Raw genomic sequence first — 21,165 nt, 5'->3', positions numbered from 1 at the left:
CTGCCCCCCTCCTCGGAAGGGGGTTACCTTCATCTTGGTGATGAAGGTAACGCCCTGCACGGGAGACCCGACCTTTTCTTTGTCGGGTCTCCATTGTCGTTGGGGCTGCTATGTGGAGCAGCCTCCAGCAGGAACGACCTGGGGCTCCAGTCACGGAGCTGCGGACGACTCACCTTCACGGAGCTGGCCGAGTCCGGAGCGGGTGGAGCTGTGGTGGAGCGCTGCTGTGGCCCAACCCCCGGAGTTTCGGAAGCTCCTACCGCAGGTCTGTGGACTGAAATACCGGGAGCCCACGGGTCCCTGGTTGGAGACCGCTTTTCGGGGCTTCCGCAATGGCGACTTCTCCTGCCCGAGTTGCGGGGTTGAAGATTACCTGGAGCGGGGCCTTACACCCTGCCCTGCGCGGCTTGGAATTGCCGCGGGACTTTGTGAGCGCCCGCCAGGGCTCCAACACCAGGACCCGGTGCTTGGCCTTGCATCACCCCGCGTGGCTTTAATGGCTGCGGGACATTTAACATCGCCCGCTGGGGGCTTAAACTCTGTCTTTGACTCTGACATGGGGGGGAGAGGGGAGTGCAGGGGAGAGATATGTTTTTTTTGCCTTCCTTCACAGCGAGGAGAAGATGCGCTGTGAAGGATGTTTGTGTAAATTGTGTTGTGTCTTGGGTCTTTTTCGTTTTGTATGTATGACTGCAGAAACTACATTTCGTTTGGACCTCAACGGGGTCCAAACGACAAATAAATTGTATTGTATTGTATTGTGATTGACAGGCGAGAGGACCAATCAGCTGATCTCAAGATTTTTTAAGCACACATAACTTTTTTATTTTTCATCGATCGGAAAATTCTCGGGGCTGCCTCAGAGGAGGAGGACTGTGAGTAAGATGGCTAAAAATCATAGCGATATATGGTAGCGTTTTTTCTAAAATCAATATATAGCGCAGACAGGAACAGGTCAAGATGAGACTTTTAGTTATATAGATAGATGATGAGAGGCATAGGTAATTAGACTGTCAGAACCTTTTTCCCAGGACGGAATTATAAAAAACTAGAGGGCACAGGTTTAAGCTTGGAGCAGCAAAGTGTAAAGGAGATGTGTTGGCATGTTTTTTTACACAGGGATTTTATGGGTGCCTGGAATGCTCTTTTAGGGATGGTAGTGGCATTTACGCACCTTCTCAGATACGCACTTGAATATATTAGGAATGGAGGGATATGGATTATGTGCAGGTAGATAAGAGTTAGTCTTGGAATCATGTTCAGCATGAACATTATGGGCCAAAGGGCTTGTTCCTGTGCTGTACTGTTCTATGTTTTATATTTTCTCTAATTCTTTAGCATGGTAACCTCCTTGCAAAGTTTTTGTTAAATAAAGTAATTATTGACAATATTTCATTAGTTGTAATTAATGTTCCTGGTCTTGTCTCTCTTGTATGCTCTTGCGCTTAAGTAATATTAAATGGGCCAAACGTTTCTTAAGATTCTGAAGAGATTACGGTATTACAACGGATTTTTTGTGAATGCGCCTTAATTAAGTTTCCTTTGCTTTTTTTTTCAGATTTATGGGTTATTGTGTGACCACAATATTGTCTTTATAGATATCTGAATTTTACAATATGGTAATATATTTAGTGTGATCATAGTCCTCTGCTATCTAATTCATTCAATTTCATTTAAACATTAGCATAAAACTTCAGAATACTGAAGTATTTTACTTGAACTGTAATGCTGTTCCATTCATTTCATGGGCTACTGTTGGTGGTGATTGGATGAATATTTGTTCAATACTGATAAGAGAAACAAGGAAAGAATATGCTCGATCTGTTCACGTTTGAAGGAAATGGAGTAAATGTTTGAATGGGATCTTTGAAATATTTCTGCTATCTGCATCAACATGAGTATTTATTTGAATATTTATTATAAGCTGCAGCAGAAAGCTTATTATTTTCTCTCTTCATTAATGCCAGTCAAATAACAAACTTGGATAGATTTACAATTCATTTCATCCAATACTTTTGTCTGTTATTTCCAGTAACCTGGAATCTCTAAAAGCTATCAAGCATTGCATATATCAAATGGAGAGGGATTTACCACTACTTTTGGCTGCTTTTATAATGGAAAATCATCTGAACAATACAAGCTGGGTTATCACACCTGAACAGATATTGTGTAAGACTTTTCTCTTCCTGCAACAAGATAGCAAGTGGTTTGAAAACAAAAATGCACCACTGGATAATTCCACACCCAATACCCATTATTAAAAATACATCTCCATGTGTTTAGTAACATAATTCCATGTTAACTTTTCTCCCACTCCTATTAATATGTAGATGTCACCGTAATCAGAATGGATTTATAGGTAATTAATATTAAATTGACTTGGGAATGAATTTGTGAACAAGTTATGTTGAGACAATGATAGCATCATTTTGAGGAATTTGGTCAATGTTTTTTTTAGAAGTGTGTGTGTTTATGTTTGCTCACTACATATATACAGCCTTATGAAAACAGCAGGCTTTCCAAAAGAGGATTACAAATATGTGTGTACATGGAAATAGCTTTGCATTCATTGAAGTGCAACTGAGTATATGCTAAGCAACGGTCCCATATCAAGAACTATCATTCTTTGTTGAACCTGAAGCATTTTTAAGATGTAATGTCTTGTGCAAGACATTGGTGAGGCCACATTTGGAACTTTGAGTTCAGTTTTGATCACCCTATTATAGAAAAGATGTTGTTAAGATGAAACAGGTGCAGAGAAGATTTATGAGGATGGTGCTAGGACTCGAGGGCCTGAACTATAGATAGAGTGGAACAGGCTTAGACTTTACTCCTTGGAGTGCAGGAGGATGAGGGATGATCTTATCGAGGTGTATAAGATCATTGGGGGAATAGATGGGGTAAATGCACAGTCCTTTACACAGAGTCGGGGAATCAAGAACCAGAGGACATAGGTTTAAAGTGAGAGGGGTAAGATTTAATAGGAACCTGAGGGGCAACATTTTCACACAAAGGGTGGTGGGTATATGGAACGAGTCGGCAGTTGAGGTAGTTGAGGCAGGGACTATAACAATATTTCAAAGATATTTGGACAAGTACATGGAAAGAAAAGGTTTAGAAGGATACGGGCCAAATGCAGGCAAGTGGGACTAGTATAGATAGGGCATCTTGGTCAGCTTGGTTAGGTCAAAGGTTCTCTTTGCATGCTGTATGACTCTATGTAATAAAACCTGTCAATGCTGGAAATAATTCAGGCGGTCAGGAAACATCAGTGGAAAGATGACCCCAGAAGTTGGTTGACCTGAAACATTCATTCTATTTCTCACTCCATAACGTCACTTGATTAGTTGAGCATTTCCATCGTTTTCTGCTTTATACTTTCAGATTTCCAGTATTTGCTGTAGTTTGCTTTTTATTTTCCACGTGTACTTTATAGTGTGTTATGTAGAATGGGCTGGAATCAGTTAAAACGAAGTAAAAAACCCCAAATAACTGCTGATGTTGGAAATCCCCATTCAACAGTTCTCTGTTATTTCAGCCTCCTTCAAATAGACTTCACCACCTCTCTTCTTCTTTTAGTATTTTGCATGGAGTGAGGCCTTTGTAATTCCACGCTCTACTCTTCACTTCCAACCAACTAGCCCTCTTGTTTCTGTACTTTCTCATGCAAACCCAGGCAATGCAACATTTCTCCTCTCATTTCTTTCCTTCCCACATCCAGAGACCCAACCAGTTTTCCAGGTGCAGCAGTGATTCAATTGCACTTGTTACAATCTAGTATATACTGCATTCGCTGGATAGACACAAAGTGCTGGAGTAACTCTGCAAGTCACACAGCATCTGTGGAGAAAATGGACATGTGACATTTTGGGTCGGGACCCTTCTTCAGACTGATTTTAAGGGCCCGACCTGAAACGTAACCAATCCATTTTCTCCAGAGATGCTGTTTAACCCGCTGAATTACTCCAACATTTTGTGTCTATCTCTGATGTAACCATCATCTGCAGTTCATTTTTAATACATTCTGCATTTGGTGTTCATAATGGAGTCTCCTCTACATTGGAAAAAGCAAATGCCACTTTAAACCTTCATTTCACTTCCATTCTGAGTTACCAATTGGTGGTCTCCCATATCATAACACTGAGGATTAATGCAAGCTTAAGGAACAGAACATCATCTTCTGGCTGGGCCCATTGTAGAACAAGTTCAAGTTCAAGTGAGTTTATTGTCATGTGTCCCTGTATAGGACAATTAAATTCTTGCTTTGCTTAAGCACACAGAAAATAGTAGGCATTTACTACAAAACAGATAAATGTGTCCATATACCATGATATAAATATATACACACATGAATAAATAAACTGATAAAGTGCAAATAGCAGAAAGTGGTTATTAATAATCAGAGTTTTGTCCGAGCCAGGTTTAATAGCCTGATGGCTGTAGGGAAGTAGCTATTCCTGAACCTGGTTGACAATACAGAATACAGAATATTACAATACAGAATGTTACAACTTCAAGTAATTTGATTTCTGTCCGACTCAGTCAACCATCTGTAATATTGGCTCAGTGTATGTGTTTCCTCCCCACATACCTCATTCCCCCAACATGTTATTTTATAAAAATGTATTCCTCGGGCAGTGGAGGACATGCCCAACCTGACTTGCTGGACATGTTTTCCTCCTCTGCATTTTTCAACTCCCACATTCTTTTGTCTATGTTCTCATTCTCTTATTTGCTCCCATTCACTCATTGACCTGATAGCTTTGTTTGCAGTTTATCCCCATGATCACACTGGCTTTATCCAATTAAAGAAACCATCCTCCTACGCCCTCTTTGCAGGTCAATGTTATTTTGTCTCTTTTCCAGTTCTAGTAAATGGTCTTTAACTGAAAGATTAGCTCTGTATCTCTTATCACAGATGTATCCTGACTTACTGAGTATTTCCAGCATTCCTGTTTTTAATCAAGTAAAACTATGTTGACTTGGAGCAAAAGTTGTTCTAAAAAGTTTCTCTATAAGAATGATCATCTTGGATGTATCAAAATGGTTTTGATAAAATTAACTATATTTTCAGTTTAGTTTGGAGATACAGCGTGGAAACAGGACCTAATGTTCACCGAGCCTGCACCGACCAGCGATCCCCTCACATTAACACTACTGCAACACCACTGTGCCACCCAATCATGAATCAATCTTTGATCAAAATATCTGGTTAAGTTAACTGTTGGAAATTTAATTTCAAATAATTTATTTTAAATTGCTCATGGCACTTTTAAAAATAAATTTAATTTCGAAGAACAGCACCTCCGCGCGACATATGAACGTGACACGTTTGCTTGTTCACTCTTAACAAGCATATCCCCTACAAACAATGACAATGTGGTAGATTGGGTATGGCCTTGTTTGTCATTTGAACTGCTTAGCACTTTAGAGAAATTTACCTCCGAGAAAAAAAAATGCTAGCTCATGCTGCTGGCTGTATTCCATAAGGAAAGTGATGAAAGCGCTTGCTTGGCAAACCGAGCAAGTCACCCACTTCACGCACCAGCGGGTTGAGAATTTAGTAATTTGGCATCAATCTTCCCAGGAAATGCAAGCATTCAAGGCCAGGGTCACCATAGCAGCCACTCGTGTAATTGGCCCCATTGTTAACTTAATCCTGAAGATGTGGTTTACAGATAAACTGCAGGCGATAAAGGCAGATTTCAATAATGATAACAATTTAAAATTAAGTAGCTCTCTTAAAGGATAAAAAAAGTTCAATATGTTGTCGAAGTGTGGAATCTCAAAATGGATACTGAGAAAGTGGTAGTGAGACGAGTTTGGTATAGGCTTACTTGTTGATCCAGAATCCTGTATTGTACAGACAGCCATCACTTAATCACATTGACAGAAGTCAAGTCATGTCAAGAGAGTTTATTGTAATGTGTCCCAGATAGGACAATGAAATTCTTGCATTGCTGCAGCACAACAGAATATTGTAGGCATAATACAGAACAGATCAGTGTGTCTATATATCATAGACCATATATATACACATAAATAAACAAATATAGTTCAGAGTTTGTTTGATGTTGCGTTTAATAGCCTGATGGCTTTGGGGAAGAAACTGTTCCTGAACCTGGATGTACCAGATTTCAAGCTCCTGTACCTTCTACCTGATGGCAACGGAGAGGTGAGTGTGTGGCCAGGATGGTGTTGGCAGTCTTTTTGAGGCAGCGACTGCGATAGGTCCCTTTGATGGTGGGGAGGTCAGAGTCGATGATGGACTGGGCAGTGGTCACAACTTTCTGTACTAGTCTGTAAAATGGGTCATTGGCCATGATCATCGTTACATGAGATGCCTGGAGTAGTCCCATTGTTATTGGATGTTTGCCTGTCAAAAGATATCAACTGGATATTGATAAAGGCAATTTCGACTTTAGGGAGGTGGGGACTGCACAATGACTGATGGCAAGTGAATACAATTGATGAGGTGCTGCTGGACCCGCTGAGTTACTCTAGCAATTTGTGATTCTCTCTTTGGTATACACCAGCATCTGTAGTTCCTAATTTCAACATTTTACTCATTCTAGGCACATTTTGGAATTTATGGACAATTTTACTATATCCTGAAAATGTTTTCTGCATTTTTTTAAATCTTTGGATGTTGAGAATGCATTCAGTTACTTATTTGCCTCCAACTGTGTGTAAATGTTGGCTTACATTTAGAGTGAATACCATCTAGAAGACGGAATACAGGAAGTAGATTGAGAACATTGTGTTCTGGTGTCGAGACAACAATGTCAGCAAGACAAAGGATATAGTGACCGACTTCAGAAAGCGAAGCAGCGCACATACCCCAGTTTGCATTGACGGTGCCAAATGTGCCTAGAATGGCGGTGGTTGAAAACTTCAAATTCCTAGGAGTCAAAATCACCAATAACTTCTCCTGGATCAAGGACCAGTCGCACCCTCGCACTTCTCTGTATTAAACTCCATTGGCCCATCTGCTGAATCAGAACCTGCTGTAATTTTGACAACCATCGTTGCTATCTACAATACCACACATTTTAGTGTCATCTGCAAACTTACTAATCATGCCTTATATGTTCTCATCCAACTCATTGATATAGATGACAAACAGCAATGGCCCCAGCACCGAACCCTGAGACACGGCACTAGTATGTATGTTTTGGAAAGAGTGTTGACTGGATAATCGGGTGCAATGTTTGCAGTTGCAGCTTGCAGTTTTCCAGTGCACACTCCTCTTGACAGGCCCTGTTCCCAGAATGTAATGATTGCCTTTTTACAGTTTGCTTAACTGATTTGTTTAATGATTGGAAACATTTAAAACTTGCACATAATATTTCGATCAAGATCAATAATCCCATTCAAATGCAAATGCTAGGAGTACAGGTGCATAGTTCCTTGAAGGTCAAGTCAGGTAGATAAGGTGGTCAAAAAGACTTTTGGCACTTTGGCCTTCATCAGTCAGAGTATTGAGTATAGAAGTTGGGAGGTCATGTTGCAGTTGTATAAGATTTTGGTGAGACTGCATTTAGAATATTGTGTTCAGTTCTGGGCATCATGAAATAGGAAATATATTGTCAAGCTTGAAAGGGTTCAGAAAAGATTTACGAGGATGTTGCCAGGACCAGAGGGTGTAAGCTTCAGGGAGAGGCTGAGTAGGTTGGTCTCTATTCCATGGAGCGCAGGAGGGTGAGGGGAGATCTTATAGAGGTGTACAAAATCATGAGAGGAATAGATTGGGTAGATGCACAGAGTCTTTTGCCCAGAGTAGGGGAATTGATGACCAGAGGACATAGGTTCAAGGTGAAGGGGCAAAGATTTAATAGGCATCCGAGGGGTAACTTTTCCACACAAAAGGTGGTGGGTGTATGGAACAAGCTACCAGAGGAGGTAGTTGAGGCTGGGACTATCCCATCATTTATGAAACAGTTAGACAGGTACATGGATAGGGCAGGTTTAGATGGATATGGACCAAGACCAGGTTTAGAGGGATATGGACCAAGGAAAGTAGGACGTGAGGCTGGGACATTGTTGGCCAGTGTGGGCAAGTTGGGCCGAAGGGCATGTTTCCACACTGTATCACTCTATGAGTCTATGACTCTAGGTCATGCTACATGCTCCAGATATTTCCTCTACACCAACACCTGATCACCATAAAATTTCTGATCTATCAGGTTGCAATGTTTCTGAGAATCCTGCATAAAATCAGTATGCCTTTGGCTATAATGTCGTGGGTGTATAAGGAGCAAAGAAGGGGGCTGAGAACAAATAAAATGAAGGAATTGTAGCGTGCATATAGAACAATACAATACCATAGAAAATTGAAATTTCTGAAGGATTTTTGAAGCTTACTGACAGTTCTCTGCAATATAATCCTTGCGTAACCCAGAAACCACTTGTACTGGTGACCATTTACATCTACTGAACATAACAAACGGAGTCCTGTTTTATTGTAATGGGAAAAAAAGTTAAACTATAAATGCTGGAATTGAAATAAAAGCTAAAATGCTGGACAAAATCGGCTAGCTGAGCATTATCTGTGGTCGGTGAAACAGGTTAGTGTTTTGGGACAGCAACTCTATCTTTGAATTGAGCCAAGGGTGCAAGGTTGAAAGCAGGGCTGGGAGGAGGAGTATGTTGTAAGACAAAATATGTGAAGATAGGCTAATAAGCATGAGAACAGACAATTAGCAAAATCAACGTAATATTGGAAAATGATGAGAGTTGAATTTACTTGAAACTGAAGAATTTTGTGTTCATTCCATAAGGTTTAAAGTACCTAGATGAAAGATAAGATGCTGATCTTCTAATTTAAATGGATCCTCTCAATGACAGTGTAGGTCTGTTTAATGTAAACAGTGGAGAGTGGAACAGTGTTATCCATTGAATGTGGAGCTCATTAACCTGGAGAATTGGTTGAGGAATAATGACAACTGATTAGAAGCATTAGTGTGGATATGGTGGCTTCATCAGAGCAGATGCAGAGGTGATGGAAAACCTTGGAGAATCGAATAGAGTCCTGGCAGGAAGCAGAATGGGAATTAATTAACATAATTGTAGGAGTTAGTGGGCTCATCATGGATGTTTCATAGACATTTTGAAAAAAAATGAAGAGAAGCACAGAGCCTTGGATGGACTATTGGAATATAATGGATAGTTTGCGGCTTGAGCAAGGAATATATTGAAAATATAGGTAAAGGAGGAATAAGATCATAGAATATTTGTAACAACGAGCCAAGATAAGCTCTTGTTTCCCTAAATCAACATGCCTTAATTTAAAGTGAATTAAGTCATAGAAATTGTAGCTCAATATGAGAACAACTTCAATCAGAAGAAATTGGATGGGGTGCATTTTGAAAATTCTGGTGGAAGCCTCTGATTGGTGGAAGAGGACCAGCAGAAGCAGCTGATTTGGCTGATTGGCTTGTATTGTATTTGTATTGTAATTGTAAGGCTTTATTGTATTTGGATAAGGGGGACAATGAAGGCCATGGCAGTTTACTGTTCTGGATGTCAGATGTGGGAGGTCATGGAGTCAGAGTGCCCTCCAGACGTCCACATCTGCGCAAGGTGTGTCGAGATGGGGCTCCTAAGGGACCGTGTCAGGAACCTGGAACAGCAACTCGATGACCTCTGTCTGCTCAGGGAGAGCGAGGAGGTCATAGAAAGGAGTTACAGGGAGGTGGTCACTCCAAGACCACGGGAGACAGAAAACTGGGTCACAGTTAGGAAGGGCAACGAGCAGAGGCCGGGACTGGTGAGTACCCCGGTGGCTGTACACCTTGAAAATAAGTACTCATGCTTGAGTAAGGGTGGGGGAGACAGCCTACCTGGGGGCAGCGACAGCGGCTGGGCCTCTGGCACAAAGACCGGTCCTGTTTCTCAGAAGGGTAAGGAAAAGAAGGGGAGGGCAATTGTAATAGGGGACTCTATAGTCAGGGGGTCGGATAGGCGATTCTGTGGATGTAGACAGGAGTCCCGGATGGTAGTTTGCCTCCCTGGTGCCAGGGTCAGGGATGTGTCTGAACGTGTCCAAGAAATCCTGAAATGGGAGGGAGAGGAGCCTGAGGTTGTGGTGCATATAGGTACCAACGATATAGGTAAAAAAAGAGAAGAGGTCCTGAAAGAAGAATATAGGGAGTTAGGTAGAGAGTTAAGGAGAAGGACTGGAAAGGTAACAATCTCAGGATTACTGCCTGTGCCACGCGACAGTGAGAGTAGGAATGGAGTGAGGTGGAGGATAAATGCGTGGATGAGGGACTGGTGCAGTGGGTATGGATTCAAGTTTCTGGATCATTGGGACCTCTTTTGGGGAAGGTGTGACCTGTACAGAAAGGACGGGTTGCACTTGAACTCAAGGGGGACCAATATCCTGGCGGGGAGATTTGCAAAGGCTACTGGGGAGACTTTAAACTAGTATGGTTGGGGGGAGGGACTCAAATGGGGAAAGCTAGCAGTCAGTGTGTGAAGCAGGGGGCAGAGAATGGTAGCACTCTGACCCAAAATGTAGGGGAGAGAGAAGAAAAAGAAAATAATCAGAGAATAAGAGAGGGTGGGTTTCTTAAATGTGTATATTTTAATGCTAGGAGCATTGTAAGAAAAGTGGATGAACTTAGAGCCTGGATTGACACCTGGAAGTATGATGTTGTGGCGATCAGTGAAACATGGTTGCAGGAGGGCTGTGATTGGAAACTAAATATTCCAGGATTTTGTTGCTTCAGGTGTAATAGAATTGGAGGGGCAAGAGGTGGAGGTGTTGCATTGCTTATCAGGGAAGATATTACAGCAGTGCTTTGGCAGGATAGATTAGAGGGCTCGTCTAGGGAGGCTATTTGGGTGGAACTGAGAAATGGGAAAGGGGTAGCAACACTTATAGGGGTGTATTATAGACCGCCAAATGGGGAGCGAGAATTGGAAGAGCAAATATGTAAGGAGATTGCAGATATTAGTAGTAAGCACAAGGTAGTGATTGTGGGAGATTTCAATTTTCCACACATAGACTGGGAAACACATTCTGTAAATGGGCTGGATGGGTTGGAGTTTGTAAAATGTGTGCAGGATAGTTTTTTGCAACAATACATAGAAGTACCTACTAGAGAAGGGGCGGTACTAGACCTCCAGTTAGGAAATGAGATGGGTCAGGTGGCAGAGGTATGCATTGGGGAACAGTTAGGGTCCAGTGATCACAATACCATTAGTTTCAATATAATTATGGAGAGGGGCAGAACTGGACCTAGGGTTGAGATTTATGATTGGAGAAAGGCTAACTTTGAGGAGATGCGAAAGGATTTAAAAGGAGTAAATTGGGACAGTTTGTTTTATGGGAAAGATGTGGAAGAGAAATGGAGTACATTTAAAGGTGACATTTTAAGAGTCCATAATCTTTATGTCCCTGTTCGGTTGAAAGGAAATCGTAAAAATTATAAAGAGCCATGGTTTTCAAGGGAAATTGGACACTTGGTTCGGAAAAAGAGGGAGAACTACAATAATTATAGGCAGCATGGAGTAAATGAGATGCTTGAGGAGTATAAAAAATGTAAAAATAATCTTAAGAAAGAAATTAGAAAAGCTAAAAGAAGATATGAGGTTGCTTTGGCAAGTAAGGTGAAAGTAAATCCGAAGGGTTTCTACCGCTATATTAATAGCAAAAGGATAAGGAGGGATAAAATTGGTCCATTAGAGAGTCAGAGTGGACAACTATCTGCAGAGCCAAAAGAGATGGGGGAGATATTGAACAGTTTATTTTCTTCGGTATTCACCAAGGAGAAGGATATTGAATTATGTGAGGTAAGGGAAACAAGTAGAGTAGCTATGGGAACTATGAGGATCAAAGAAGAGGAAGTACTGACACTTTGACGTCAGTGGTGGGCAAATTAATGGAAAGAATACTTAGAGATAATATATATACGCATCTGGATAAACAGGGTCTGATTAGGAACAGTCAACATGGATTTGTGCCTGGAAGGTCATGTTTAACTAATCTTCTTGAATTTTTTGAAGATGTTACTCGGGAAATTGATGAGGGTAAAGCAGTGGATGTTGTGTATATGGACTTCAGTAAGGCCTTTGACAAGGTTCCTCATGGAAGGTTGGTTAAGAAGGTGCAATGGTTGGGTATTAATGGTGGAGTAGCAAGATGGATTCAACAGTGGCTGAATGGGAGATGCCAGAGAGTAATGGTGGATGGTTGTTTGTCAGGTTGGAGGCCAGTGACGAGTGGGGTGCCACAGGGATCTGTGTTGGGTCCATTGTTGTTTGTCATGTACATCAATGATCTGGATGATGGTGTGGTAAATTGGATTAGCAAGTATGCAGATGATACTAAGATAGGTGGGGTTGTGGGTAATGAAGTAGAGTTTCAAAGTCTACAGAGAGATTTATGCCAGTTGGAAGAGTGGGCTGAAAGATGGCAGATGGAGTTTAATGCTGATAAGTGTGAGGTGCTACATCTTGGCAGGACAAATCAAAATAGGACGTAAATGGTAAATGGTAGGGAATTGAAGAATGTAGGTGAACAGAGGGATCTGGGAATCACTGTGCACAGTTCCCTGAAAGTGGAATCTCATGTAGATAGGGTGGTAAAGAAAGCTTTTGGTGTGCTGGCCTTTATAAATCAGAGCATTGAGTATAGAAGTTGGGATGTAATGTTAAAATTGTACAAGGCATTGGTGAGGCCAATTCTGGAGTATGGTGTACACTTTTGGTCGCCTAATTATAGGAAGGATGTCAACAAAATAGAAAGAGTACAGAGGAGATTTACTAGAATGTTGCCTGGGTTTCAGCAACTAAGTTACAGAGAAAGGTTGAACAAGTAAGGGCTTTATTCTTTGGAGCGCAGAAGGTTAAGGGGGGACTTGATAGAAGTTTTTAAAATGATGAGAGGGATAGACAGAGTTGACGTGGAAAAGCTTTTCCCACTGAGAGTAGGGAAGATTCAAACAAGGGGACATGACATGAGAATTAAGGAACTGAAGTTTAGGGGTAACATGAGGGGGAACTTCTTTACTCAGAGAGTGGTAGCTGTGTGGAATGAGCTTCCAGTGAAGGTGGTGGAGGCAGGTTCGTTTTTATCATTCAAAAATAAATTGGATAGTTATATGGATGGGAAGGGAATGGAGGGTTATGGTCTGAGCGCAGGTATATGGGACTAGGGGAGATTATGTGTTCGGCACGGACTAGAATGGTAGAGATGGCCTGTTTCCGTGCTGTAATTGTTATATGGTTATATGGTTATTTGGCTTCTATTGAGCAGTGAGGAGGGCTGCCCAAATTGGAGGAAATGAGGGATTGGATTCTCGCGATAAACATGTAATGGCGACAGGACGATAATCAAGTTGCAAAGGGTGTTCGGGAAAGAAAGAGACTGGACAGGAGAGCATATCAATAATTAAACATACAAATAAGTTTATTAGAGAAAGTAAGTGCCGAAGTGAGGCAAGACAAATAATGTATCTAGTTTGTAGATTTGGGGCTGGAAATTGAAGTGATTCACATATAGTACTTGCATCTGTTTACAGCTCCAGTTCTCTATCCAGATGCTATATGACCCTGTAGACTATTTCCAATGTTTTTTTTTAGTTTAGATTTCCATCATTCTTCACAATAATTCTTGGGTGAATAGATTGTAATTTAGCCCACTAAATTCTTTTGATTGTTCCTTTATTTAAAGTTGTCTATCTTGTGCTTGTATAATACTAATTAGTACCTATTTACTTTCTTCCATATAGGTGCCACATGTTAATACGTAAATTGCGAAAATATGGATGGGGCTCTAAATATTAGACACACCTACAGTTTGTATTAGAGCAACTGTCTTTGGTAAGATCCATAATTTCTGAAGCACTTTTCTGTGAATTATAAAAGTAATGAAAAATCATAGACTTTTAAAGACTACATTCATCTTGTTATTTAGTGGAATTTTATAGTGTAATTTGTTCCAAAACTTCAATCAAGCATTTGTGCATTTACTTTTTCTATAGTTTATAATTTAATGTACTCTGTGCACTGTGTTTTGTTTAATTGATTGTCACATGTACTGAGGTAAAGTGAAAAGATGTTTTTGTTGCGTGCTATCCAGTCAGCATAAAGACTATACATGATTACAATCAAACCGCCCACAGTGTACAGATACAGGATAAATGGAATAACGTTCAGTACAAGATAAAGTACAAGAAAGATAAATTAAAGATAGTTGAAGGTTCTCCAATGAGGTAGATGGTAGATCAGAACCACGCTCTAGTTGGTGATAGTATGGTTCAGTTGCTTGATAATAATCAGGAAGAAACTGTCTCTGAATCTGGATGTATTTGTTTTCACACTTCTGTACCTCTTGCCCGATAGGAGAGGGGAGAAGCGGCAGTGTCCAGGGTGAGCTTCGTCCTTGATTATGCTGTTAACCTTGCTGAGGTTCCGTGCAGTGTAGATGGAGTCCATGGAAGGTAGGTAGGTAGCTTTGTATAATGGCCTGGGCTGTGTCCACAATTCTCTGCAATTTCTTATGGTCTTGGATCGAGCTGTTCCCAAACCTTGCTGTGATGCATCCTGATAAAATGTTACTAGGCACATCTGTAAAAGTTGGTGAGAGTTGATGGGGACATGCTGAATTTCTTAAAGAGCCTGTCCCACTTACGTGTTTTTTTCAGTGACAGCCGGAAAATAGACTAGCGCCACATGGTCGCGGGGTGACGCCTGTATTGCCGTGAATTGTCCCTTCAAGTGTCGTAACTTTTTTCTTGTCGCCGCTGGATTGTGAAATGTTCAAAACCTTTCGCCAACAGTGGGCTTCACATTGCCTGTCTTCTGTCGTAGGTGCTGTCGTAGGTTGTCGCCAGGATGTCCCCAGGTGACGTTGGTTGTCGCCAGGTGCTGTGAATTCCAATGGCGCCAACCTGTGTCAACCCGCGACACGTACCGGCGACTAAATTGTCTTCAGTTGTCGCCGGCAGAGTCGTTGCTTGATGTAACTTGACGCGGGTGGAAGTAGGTTGACTTCGGTTGTCGTAGGTTGTCACCTGTGTGGTCGTAGGTTGTCGTAGGTGGACGTCCTAAGTCGTGATGATTGGGTCGCCGGTACGCCGATTGGGTCAGGAGCTTGCCGTAGTTTGACTTTGACTAGGTGGTAGATTGTCGTAGACATTGGCGTGGGGGACCTGCTACGAATGTGACAGTCACCTGCAGTCGCCGAAAACATTGCCTTAGCGAGACAGGCCCTTAGGCCTTCTAAGGAAGTAGAGGCGTTGGTGTGGTTTTTTGGCCAAGTTGCTGGTGATATTTACACCGAGGAACTTGAAGCTTTCAACCATCTCTACTTCGGTGCCGTCAATATATTTCAGGGTATGTGTACCACTTCGCTTCCTGAAATGTATCCCTGTCTCCTTTGTCTTGCTGACATGGTGGGAAAGGTTGGTGTCTTAACACCAGCTTGTGAGGATCTCAATCTTCTTCCTGTAATCCGTCTCGTCGTTGTTTGATATCTGGCCCTCTATGGTGGTGTTAACTGTGAATTTGTAAATTGAGTTGGATTTGTATTGGCTGCACAGTCGTGGGTGTATAAGGAGTAAAAAAGGGGGCTGAGAACGCTTCCTTGTGGAGCACCAGTGTTGGATTATCATAGAGGATGATCAGCCATGATCATATTGAATGGCAGTGCAGGCTCGAACGGCCGAAAAGCCTACTCCTGCACCTAATTTCTATGCTTCTATGTCACCCATCCTCCCTGATTGTGGTCTGTTGGTCAGGAAGGCAAGGATCCAGTTGCAGAGATGAATGCTGACTCCATGTTCCATGTGTTTGTAGATGAGCTTGGAAGGGATATTGGTATTAAAAGCAGAGCTGTAATCTATGAATAGAAGTCTCATATGGGTGTCTCTTATGTAGCTGTTCCAGGGATGAATACAGGGCCAGGGAGATGGCATCAGGCATGGACCTGTTGTAGAGGTAGGCAAACTGCAATGGGTCGAGGTTGCATGGTGTACTGGATTTAATGCGTTCTATAATTAGCCTCTGAAAGCAATTCACGGTAGCAGTTAAGACATCAGATCTTGCTTTTCTTTGGCGCTGAGACGGTAGTGGTCTTCTTGAAGCAGGTGCATACCTCAGAATGTAGGGAGTGATTGAAGATATCCATGAACACTCCTGCTAGTTGGTTGCAGCACTTCGTAAAGACACGGCCAGTTGCTGTCCTTGAGTTCACCCTCAGGAGGGCTGTTCTAATTTCTGCAACAGTGACCCTGGGAAGAGGCACACTTGCGTCTGATGGAACAAATGTCATCATCCCAATGGCCAAAGTGAGCAGAGAATGCATTAAATTAGTAAGATTAAACGAGAACTTACCAGTTTGAAGTTTAATCTGTATTTTATGAGGAGTTACGATGAGGGATTACGTGAAGAGCCCGCTCAGCATGCATGCACGGCATACTTCAAAGCAGCAGTGTGGAATCACAGATAGACACAGTTATTGAAGTAAACATAGTAAAGAAAAGGAGACATCAGTTTAACATTTTGACCCATATTAATGAGGATGGGAGCGGAGGGCACGTAATCCCTCATCGTAACTCCTCATAAAATACAGATCAAACTTCAAACTGGTAAGTTCTCGTTTAATCTTACTATTTTACTTCGGAGTCACGTGAGTGATTCCGTGAAGACTTCAAAGCTCTGTGATTTCAAACCATGTAACAGTTATTACTTCACGCACTGCCGAAGTCCTTGAGGGAGGAGCGTGTTATCGTAATCAACCAATGAATCTGTTTGTAGAAAAACACAATGGTATTTTTTAACAATAACAACAAATAAATTAAATTGCTCCCCTGGGCTTAAATTAAATATTTGCAGTCTGTAAAATCTTTCCTGCAAATAAAACAGGTTTTGCCAATGGCTTATAAAATTTTCTGAATGGTCTTTCCCCCCACCATCCTGCTGTAGCCAGGATGTGGTCTGTAGGCACGTCCATTCTTTTAGCCATCGACGTGGATGCTTCCCTGGTGGAATGAAATCTGTACATGCTAGTTTTTATCCCAGCAGCTTTTAGCACCTGCTTGAGCCATCTCAAAATGGTTTGGCTCGTCACCCGACCATAAGGTTTTTTATGACTGACCCACAAGGCTTTTCATCTCCCTCGAATATTTTGGTTGTGTCTATGTAGGATAGTAGGGTCATAGCACATAACCGTGTTTCTGGCGGGTAAGCCCGGGATTCCACGACTGGATTAGGTGTTCCTGGTCTGCTCTGTTTGATCATTCCCTGGATAACGACAGAGATCTGGTCTGGAGCTGTGAGCATGGTGTCCAGTCGCAATAGGTGTAGTGACTGGACCCTCTGTGCAGATACAAGTGCCATCAACATGAGTGTTTTGAGCATAGATTGTTCCAGGTTGAGGGATCTGGCTGGTGGCTATCCCCTGAGGTATGTCAGGACCACACTGACATCCCATGTATGGGTGTACCTTGGTCTAGGGGGTTAGAGTTGTAAATACCCTTGATTAGTTTGACCACCAGCGAGTGGGATCCCATGGCCTGTTGTCCTGGAGCTGATTTAAATAGACAGGCAGGGCATTTCTAGCTGTGTTGATGGCTCTGTAGCTGAGTCCTTCATCGTGGTGAAGGTTCGCCAGGAATTCCAGTACGTTGGTAACTAGCGGTTGAGTAGTTGGTCCCTGTATCCAAGCAGTACTTCTCCCATTTTTTGATGCTGGACAAGTGCTGTTTTTTAGTGGATGTTCGGAGGGATGCTGACATGGTGTTGACGGTTTGTTCTGATAATCCCAGTCCCAGAAGTGGTTTGTGCAGAATCTGCAACCCAGGAGTTTGATTTTTTCATGGCACGGGTGGCTTGTGCCCGACACTGGGTGTTAATAACTCTGGGTCACTGGGGAATACCATCGGAGTTTCAACAACCATGTCATGGAGTATTGGGAACCATGGCTGTGTAGGCCAGTCGGGTACTATCAAAATACCTGAAGCAGAGTCCATTTGTATTGTGCGTAGTCCCCGACTGATGAGGCAGAAGGGAGGAAATGCATAGAAGAAGAATTTCCCCAATCCAGCGCGAACGCATCTACCGCTGCTGCCTCAGGTCTGGTTCCCAAGCGACATACATAGGTACCTGGTGATTTAGCCTGGATGCAAATAAATCGATATCTGGCGTGCCATATTGCTTGATAACGTTTGCGAACATTTTGTTGGGGGTTTTAACATCCATTCGATGTTGTCATTAAATTTACATGGCCTGGTGTCTGCCACTGTATTTAGCTTACATGGCAGGTAAGTTGCTGATAGCCAAATATGTCTTTCGACACACCATAGCCAAATTGTGTTGACCAACTTGTCGCATGATACTGATTTTATGCCGTCCATATGGTTAATATAGGCCACCACCGTAGTATTTATCTATTTGTAACCGTACATGCAAGTAATGCATATGTGTGCATATGCTTTAAACCATAAAAGTCACCCATCTCTAGATAATTAATGCCCAGTGTAAGTGGTCATGATGACTCCGGGTTAGTCCATCTATTACCTGTGCTAGATACAGAGTTAGTTCCTCCCCAGCCTTGAGCACTGGCATCTGTTTGGATAACTAACATAGGGTTAGTGATGATAATAGGCTGAAACTATGTCAAACGTTTTTTTTTTGTGTTTTTTTTGTGTGTTTTTTGCCCACCACTGTAGTTCTGATATTGCTTCAATGGGTAACTTCATGACACGATCATAATGACCTGTATGTCGTTGTTGGTGCAGAGGTCCGAATTATGTAGCCGGAAAATGCTGCTACCATTTTTCCAATTACTCTATTACTTGTTGAGTAGTTGGTAGTTTGTTGATCATTAAATTGTTGCATGATTGTGCCAATTCAACTATTTTGTCTCTTGGCAATGTTACAGTCACATAGACTGAATTAATTGTGAAGCCCAAGTAGTCTATGATTGTGGATGCTTAAACTTAGATTTATCTGGATGTAAGACAATCCCAGGGTTTCGAAAAACTGTTTTGTAGCTGATACAGCTAACATAGTCAATTCCATGGTCTTGCCTACCATTTAAGATATCATCAAGATATGCCATGACAATATGTTTTTGTCTTCTGAATATTGCCAGAGCTGGTTTTAGTGTCTTGGTGAACAAACTTGGGCTGATGTGAACCCATTGGGTAACACTTTAAATTACTATAGCTGCCCCATCCAGGTAAATTTCTGGTATCTGCGATGATCCTTGTGAATGGTACTATATAGTAAACATCTTTAAGATCAATGCTTGCCATGAAGTATCCTTTGGAATGTAGTTGTTTGGCAGTAACAACTGTTTCCATTTTGAAATGTATATACTTAACAAACATATTTAGTGAAGTTAAGTCAATTTTGATGATGCGACATCCACCATCTTTTTTGGGTTTAGTGAATATATTGCAAGGGTTCAGGTTTTCCCATGATACCCTTTGTAATTAGTCTCACCAGTTCAGCTTGTCCCTCTCGTTTCTTTAACGGGGAGGGAAAAATACCCTCTGGGGTGAATGTTGGCAATTTTTCTAGTATGAATTGTATTTGTATCCACTAATGCGATTGAGTATATACTGATCACTCGTGATAGACTCCCATGTGTTAGTATTACTCTATATGCTGGTAGGAACCAGACCCACCTACCTCCATGGTTATGGGTATTCTTCTGTTTCCTACCGGTCCAACGAGTGTTACACGCCGTCTGACGTGGCGGTGACGTTGGGGGGTGGCACATTTTCCATGGGGTCCGCTTTGGGTCCTGGTCTAAAGAAGACTTTCGGTGATAGAATGCGGACCCCGAGCTTTCATCAGTCCCATATGGTAGACGTCGACTGATGGACGCGATGGGGTGCTGCTGCTTATTGTTTTTGGGTTTGCTCGTCCCGGGGCCTGCCCTCATGAGACCGAAAGCTTGCTAAGGCCTCTCCAAATCCTTCATATGCTTTGTGAGGTTTTTGCCAGAGAGCAGTGGGTCTGGCTCAGTGGCTGGGGTTTTGCCCAACCCCGCAAATTTAGGATTTTATGGCTGGTCTTATGATTTGTTTACGAAGGTTGTGGTCATCTCCATATTGGTCCACGGAACGAGCAGACGATGTGATGGCTGACGTCAGGAGCCTGAGGATCCGCTGCAGTTTTAGCTCCTGGTTCCGAATGTTTGCCCCAACGTGCCCCCACTTTTGGCTGTTTACAGCTGGCACTTTAAGGGACTCACAGGCTGTATACCTCATTGACCACCTCTCCTGTAGGGCCTTGAACGGCCTCCTGCACATGGGGTTGCCACGTAGCGGTCCACCACACCTAGCAGCTCTTCCTGTTCCTGCACCCCTTGCATAATCCTGAGATCTTCAGCCATCGTCCCCTCTTCTTGACCAGCCCAGTCCTGGTCACCAAAGCTACCCTCGGGTAAGGAGGAAGCAATGGACAGTGCAGAAGGCACTGTGGAGGGAGTGCCTGAACTCCCCCCTGCAAGAGCGCCCCTCACGAAGCGCGTCTCGCTGGAGCTCCTGCTCCAGGAGCCGCTGGAGGCGGCTGTCTCTCCCCCGGGCGGGTGGAGAGACGTCCCTGTCCAACAAGTCGGAAGCCACCGGCCGGACGCCTCTTCCGTGGCTTTACTTCCAGCCTGCTGCTCAGGCGCTAGCGGGCTGGGCTCGGACGCAGTGTCGGGGGATAGCGGAGGCCGGGTAAGCGGTTCTACCGCCTTGTTGCTGCCCCCCCCCACCCCACTCTTCCGTGGCTTGGGGGACAGGTTTGTTCTAGAGCCTTTCTTCTCTGCCTGAAAGCAGAAGGCTCCTCCTGTGAAAGAAAAACCCCGACCTCAGAGCTTACCTGACGGTCCGTTTCTTTCACCCTGTAGCGGGAGTGCTTGGCTCCCGATGCGTCGCTGTTACAATGCTGGCGATAATGCCGCGCATGAGTGCTGAGCGGGCTCTTCACGGAATCGCTCACGTGACTCCGAAGTAAAATCATCAGGTAGGGCTGCCCTATCACCAGCGATGTCGTCCAACTTCACTTGGAAGCCAATGATCTGTAATCTGCTATCAATAACCTTGATACAAAATAAGCAAAGCCTGGTCATAGTAGCCAGAGACTTTTGTCACGCCAACCTCGGGGGCAAACTACCAAAGTACTATTAGCATGTCTTATAGTATTCAGATCTTGCCA

At 42.8% G+C, this 21,165-nt stretch overlaps 1 protein-coding gene across 12 annotated transcripts in view; it reads left to right on the top strand.

Moving 5' to 3' along the window:
• Nucleotides 1–21,165, top strand: part of stk33 (serine/threonine kinase 33) — a 149,963-nt gene that overhangs the window by 34,662 nt on the left and 94,136 nt on the right. For 6 of the 12 annotated variants that reach the window (XM_055649907.1, XM_055649906.1, XM_055649915.1 and 3 more), the window contains exons 2-3: nucleotides 13,740–13,830; nucleotides 14,353–14,454. In XM_055649907.1, coding sequence (XP_055505882.1) covers nucleotides 14,435–14,454 — 20 coding nt within the window. In that variant the 5' untranslated portion in view covers nucleotides 13,740–13,830; nucleotides 14,353–14,434. Of the gene's footprint in view, nucleotides 1–1,650; nucleotides 2,170–13,739; nucleotides 13,831–14,352; nucleotides 14,455–21,165 lie in introns of those variants that run through there. The other 6 variants (XM_055649914.1, XM_055649912.1, XM_055649911.1 and 3 more) reach the window with 3 other exon arrangements.

Source organism: Leucoraja erinacea, chromosome 18 (genome assembly GCF_028641065.1).
Source record: "Leucoraja erinacea ecotype New England chromosome 18, Leri_hhj_1, whole genome shotgun sequence".
Lineage (NCBI taxonomy): Eukaryota > Metazoa > Chordata > Chondrichthyes > Rajiformes > Rajidae > Leucoraja > Leucoraja erinaceus.
The sequence above is the reverse complement of the archived record's forward strand: the minus strand, read 5'-3'. Positions and strand labels throughout refer to the sequence as shown.